At 37.7% G+C, this 6000-nt stretch overlaps 1 protein-coding gene and 1 long non-coding RNA gene across 2 annotated transcripts in view; one reads left to right on the forward strand and one right to left on the reverse strand.

Annotated features, from left to right (window-relative positions):
• Positions 1 to 3336, forward strand: part of LOC145788289 (uncharacterized) — a 29080-nt gene extending 25744 nt beyond the window's left edge. Inside the window, exon 33 of the mRNA XM_082600071.1 lies at positions 2674 to 3336. Within this exon, the coding sequence (XP_082456197.1) occupies positions 2674 to 2951 (278 nt within the window). The 3' untranslated portion in view covers positions 2952 to 3336. The remainder of the gene's footprint in view (positions 1 to 2673) is intronic.
• A 758-nt stretch (positions 3337 to 4094) lies between these two features.
• On the reverse strand, positions 4095 to 5597 carry LOC145765451 (uncharacterized). The gene is made up of 3 exons (XR_014288568.1): positions 5470 to 5597; positions 5121 to 5239; positions 4095 to 4147 (listed from the first exon to the last, which is right to left on the reverse strand). It is a non-coding gene; the product is annotated as an uncharacterized LOC145765451 (long non-coding RNA).
• Positions 5598 to 6000: the final 403 nt, after the last annotated feature.

Below are 6000 nucleotides of genomic sequence, written 5' to 3' on the forward strand. Positions count from 1 at the left end.
GGCTTCATTTACACGTAGCAGCTAACTCGATGGCGTCCCTTCACTGATTTATGTCGCCTACTTGTTGTTATGTCCTGTATTTTTGTTTCACAGTGCACTGTGTTTTGTTCCAAAGAGCGCAAAATAAAGATGATAATGCTTCATCTACATTACAAAATATTTTGTAATGTAGGCCTACAAACAAAATGTACAATGTACACAATGTACATTACAAAATATTTTGTACTGTAGACGAGGCATAAAGTTAGGCGTCACATAAGACAAACAACAAATCAGCTTTCTTCATCATTGATTCAACATCTGAATACGTTGCGCCAATGTATAAGAGGCCGGCTATTGTGAAGACCCGCCATTTAGGCTATAAACGATCCGATTATACCAAAAGTGGGACAAACTAGTGGATCAAAGAATGAATAAACAATGCTGAGAAAACTAAATCTAAGTGACGAACAATACCGATGTCTTCATTTATCTTGGAAAAATGCTGCCCAAACTTATCAACAAAAAATACCGTAAATAACGGCAAGGATCCCGAAAGCAGAATTTGCTCAACTTTGGCATGAATTTAGTCAGACATCTACAGTAATAATTCCACACATACAATAACGGGCTCTCAACTGCTGTAAGATAACACGATGGTTCTGGTTCTGGGCGATTTGTGTAACAGTTTAGGGGAAGACACTACTTGAAATGATGCACCACACAAAAGATTTTCAATGAAGACTGAGTCTAAAAACCGATGTGGATTGTGCTGCACAATGACTTCAAGTTCAGGACAGACAAGGCACAAAAATATCACGATAAAAATAAAGACCTTGTGGGAGATTTTCGAGAATCATAACACGATGCAAATACCAAAAACGCATGGTTTGCATGCTGCTCTAAGCTGGCCGGCAACCACAAAGGTAGACAATACAGGCAGTTTATAATTCGATAACAGCGCAATAAACATTATAAATACGTAAACCGACAATTTTCTTTTACAAACGTTTTACGTCTAATAGTAAATTTTCCCTCAACAATTTTTTGTGAAGCACTTGCAAACCACGGTTTTATAAAATAATTCATCATTATTATTTTTTACTTCTCGGATATTGTAAAACGTCATCAGCAAAATCACAAAAAAAATTTCATTACTTCAATGTAGTAGGCCTAAGAATTTCTTATAGAATTGTAGCCACGTTGTTTCAACAAAGAAGCCATTTTTTAGCAATATAGAGTTATAGAAAATAATTTGCAATCATGCAAATGGTTGGAAAGAATCTAGGAAGTCTTCTCACAATCTGGCACAAAATGATTATGTTTATTGTATCTCTGTAAAATGTTTTACGACAAACTTTGAAGCTTCGTTATAATCATTTTTATCTTTGAAGTCAAAAGTTATTTTTTTTTTTTTGGCCAGAAACATAATCACTGCCTTGCTGATGTTGTCGATATTACGCGTATTTTTAGTGCTTCAAACAATAAGGACCCAGTCAGCAATCCAGTCCTTTTACATTGATTCAACATTTGTAAACGTTAAATTTATGTAGATTTGCTGACTGTGGGTTATTTCACATTTCCTTTGTTTACGCACGTTCCTCAATTCGCTGTTGCATTATTTCGACGCTGGCGGCAATTCGCTGTTGCATTATTTCGAATTGATTGACACAATCTTCAATAAAAAGTGAGCTTCGAACTTAGCTTTGTTGATATAAATGCTGTATTTTTTGTGGATGTAATTTATGAGTCATGTTTATAAACACCCGTAAGCGAAATGACTTATGATGTGGCCTGCATGATATTTGTGATGCGACTTGACACAAATCCACAATTTCAAAAGCACCTAATTTGAACTTAGAAATTTCAGATAATTTCAACAACTTGTTCAACTGTCTTCTCTCTACTAAAAATATTCATACTACAAACTCAATTGTAGACCTAAATACACAAACGAAGATGTAAACAGCTATTCAAGCAGGCTAAGGTGTTACTTATGAGAAATTTGGTTCCATAAAACTAGAAGCTAGCCATGAGTTTGGGAATGCATTAGTTTAGGATAAAAATGTAAGACAACAAACGCAGTTTTGTTTTTTTTTCAAATTCGTGTAACAATGTTACTTTGATTGTAACTATTTTAGAATCAGTGAGTAGCTTACAATAAGATTTGCTCGCAAGTCGTAAATTCTAATCAATGCAATGATTCGGCACACCGCACACACACTTCGTGCGTTCGATCGAGCTCTTTGTTATTCAGAAGTTTGCATGAAATCGGATTAGCACGGTAATTAAATAGCGGCAAGTTAAATCAAAATTGTCGTTTTTGGGTACCTTTGCAAAAATTGAAATATCAAGTTTAACATATAAAATTTTAAAATAATGACTTTTCAAACTTATATACAAATGATTTGCTTTCACACCAGTGCAACTTCTGTTCAAATAGCATCAGCGGATAACACGTAACAGCTGATTGAATTTGATCCAAAAACGGCCCCCCCTTGAGCAGTTAACTTCCAAAAAAACGTTGAAAAGCAAAGGGTTAAGATAATTAATTTTTGAATAAACATTTTAGTTTGCATAGCCTAGCCTTCATTTTTGATTAGCAGATGTGCAATGTTAATAACTTATAGGCCTACTTCTGATCAAGTATGGTGATGCTAATTTAAAAGTTGAGCAATGACTTGTTTCCTGCAGAAGATTACAACTGTCCCTCCAACAACTGGACAGTCTGGTTCAACAGAGATGACCCTTCAGGACCATGTGATTGTGAAACTTTGCCCGAGTTGAGAGAAGAAAATCCAGGAATGATTTGCGCTTATCCAAATGCATTGGAAGTGCGTCTTGAGAACTGCATGACTCCGTATGATTCTACTCTTCCAAATGTTGAAGCAAGTCCAGAAACTGGTTTCAGATGCAATAACGAAGATGGTCTGACATGCTTAGACTACGAAGTTAGATTTTGTTGCCCTTGAAAAGGCAAACCCAAACAATGATAGGCTATCCGCCAATGGGAATTTGGAAGAAAACTTTGCTTGTAGCTTAAAAGCTTATTTGTACTGTTTTCTTTTTAAATAGCCTAGTGAGACAAGAACAGGGCTTCTCAAACCTCAAACGAAGTTTCAAAGGGTAGTTGTGAGGCTGCTAAACAAATTGAAAGTGGGCCTATCAAGTTAGTTTATAGTTTGAGTCAGACTGCCCAATTAGACTGTTCCATAGATAATTATTTTTTGACACAGGTTTGCACAACAATATCTTTGGGAAGCCTTGGCCTTGAGTAGCCTAAAAAGTAAGCTACCCAGTAAACATTGATTGTTGGGGCAACATTGGCAAGAAGTTGGCCGCAACATTGGCAAGATGCAGACGCCAACATTGGCAAGATGTTTTATGCACCATTTGGATGCATCTGGCCAGCGTTGGCGTCTGCATCTTGCCACCGTTGGCTTCTGCATCTTGCCAACATTGGATTATGCATCTTGCCAACGCTGGCTTCTGCATCTTGCCAACATTGGCTTCTGCATCTTGCCAACGGTGGCAAAATGTTTTATGCACCATTTGGATGCATCTGGCCAGCGTTGGCATCTGCATCTTGCCAACGCTGGCTTCTGCATCTTGCCAACGTTGGCTTCTGCATCTAGCCAACATTGGCTTCTGCATCTTGCCAACGTTGGCAAAATGTTTTATGCACCATTTTGCTTCATCTTGCCAACGTTGGCATCTGTATCTGGCCAACGTTGGCAAGATGGCTTGTGCACCATTTTGCTTCATCTGGCGCCTAAATTCTGGTTGACTTTTATGCACCATGATGCTGCTTCATCTGATCTATTGACTATTGTGATGCCCGCGCTTTGACCAAGGTTGGCCATGCGAAGCAAGCTGGTGCATAAAACATCTGAACAGCATTGGCATCTACATTTGCCAAACGTCTCTGTACTTAAACCTCGCTCATCACCAAAAGTTTATTGTTGAACCTAGCTAATCCTTGGGCGAAAGAACAGCAGCAACACGGATTTATAAGCAACACTTCTCCCTTTGTGACAAAGCAAAGTAACAGCCGAGCTTCGTATATTTTCACATTTATTAGAAACAAGCCACATCAAATCGTATTGATAGATGGAGATTCATTGCACATCAGCAGCTTTTTCTTGTGTATCTTTATCATTGTGAATTCCTGCGAATGACACAAAAATATTTAATTCAAGAGGGCTGTTTGGCAACAGTGTAGGAATCATAGGCGTAGCCAGGGGGCAAAAGGGGCCATGCCCCCCCAAATTTTCAAACTTTGGATTCCGAAGTTGAGCCCTTTGTTGAAAATGCAATAAAGTTTGTAGAAATTTATATCGTTTTCCAAGACATCTGGCTATTAACACCCCCAAAGACTTGTTTTAGACACACAGAAAGACACCAATAAATTTTCCAAATCGTAAATCGCCCAAAATTTACGCGATTTACATTTCTTTGAACTAATTTGTGGAAGCAATTTCAGAATGGCTTACTCTGTTGGGCTTTTGTGTAGTTATTGAGTTTTTGTTTAGCTGTGTTTTTGGTGTTCTCTAATTTAACTGCAGTTTTTGCCAGTTCGTGTGTAAGAGCTATCTTTAATAAGTGAATAGCTGTTTATCTGCTAATAAATTTCATACAAATATTACCCTAAAAGTGTTTTCAGAAAGCGCTATAATCCATTATTTGAGTGTAATTTTTCAAAAATTTTCCGGGAGAGCATGCCCCCGGACCCCCTTAGAATACGCGTGCCTTCGGCACGCTCTAACCCCGCTACCAGTTTTATTGCTTCAACCCACCAGGATACGCCACTGCACATCAAGTGGCGATGGCTTTAAATCAAACACTTTGTTGTTCTCTTCAATTCATCAAATATTTGCTCCCCCCCAAAACATTTTTCTGGCTACGCCACTGTGTAGGATTTTGATCAGTTGTCGTTCAGGATACTACGAAGTTAATTGACAATCTGCAATATTAATGTAATATCCCTCTCTCCAACGTGCGTGACAAAAAACTTATCATTCGATTCTGCGCCACGCAGAGCAATAATCAAGTTCCAATACATTCTAATTGCGTGTACAGTAGTTATTCAACAACTAAAGCAACACATGCGCTGTTGTCTTTCAAACATACAACAAGCTCACCAAAAGTTAGTTTTTGCCGTTTTCAGCCACCTTGCCTGTCTTTCCAATTTCGAAATCACTCTGAAACTCTTCATCAATTTGCTGCACGGCAGCAGCTTTGCCGTGCGCCATCACCATGTCTAATCATGAAAGTAAAAAAAGAAGTGTTAAATCAGTATATAAATGCCGACATAGCCTACTAACCACCATGTTCTTTTTCACATCAATGCGAATACACCACTAAAACATTTTCATACATTACTCAATACTCTTCACAATTACATCATACATTAATCAAAAGAACAAAATGGCATAGTTATGAGTATGACATAATCATTTAGTCGTAGTAAAAACATTTATCCGTACTCACCAAGAACAATCTTTTTCAGATTCTTTTTTAAACAATCAAACGAGTGCTTAGACTTCACGATGTTTTTTTTTTCTTTCTTTTTTCTCGACATGACTTGAACTGTGTTGTGTTCGATAATAATAGTTGGTAATAAGTCCACTGATACAATCGCTTGCATTTTTGCCAACAGCTTGACTTAAATTTGCCACCTGCAAAATGTAAATCGAATGTAATGACAGGGGTTTCATCCATCATATTAAAAAGCTTCAGCACTTGTTACAGAAATTTTCGACTGTTACAAATGACAGCCAACGTTTAAAGTTTACTTTGGGATTCCAGTCGTCTGTTTTGTTGCGTAAGTAGGTCGCAGTGTAGGCTACTGTAGGCTATGTTGTCGAAATGGGCGCAAAATAAAACATGTTATTATTATTATTATTCAGTTGACGGCAATGAAAGCTACATTTGCAAATACTCTACAACCATCACAGACCTATCCACATGACATAAAAATACAAACACATTCAAGCAGTCAGGCAAACACTGCCGGAGCAG

Source organism: Aplidium turbinatum, chromosome 2, assembly GCF_918807975.1.
Source record: "Aplidium turbinatum chromosome 2, kaAplTurb1.1, whole genome shotgun sequence".
NCBI classification, from domain to species: domain Eukaryota; kingdom Metazoa; phylum Chordata; class Ascidiacea; order Aplousobranchia; family Polyclinidae; genus Aplidium; species Aplidium turbinatum.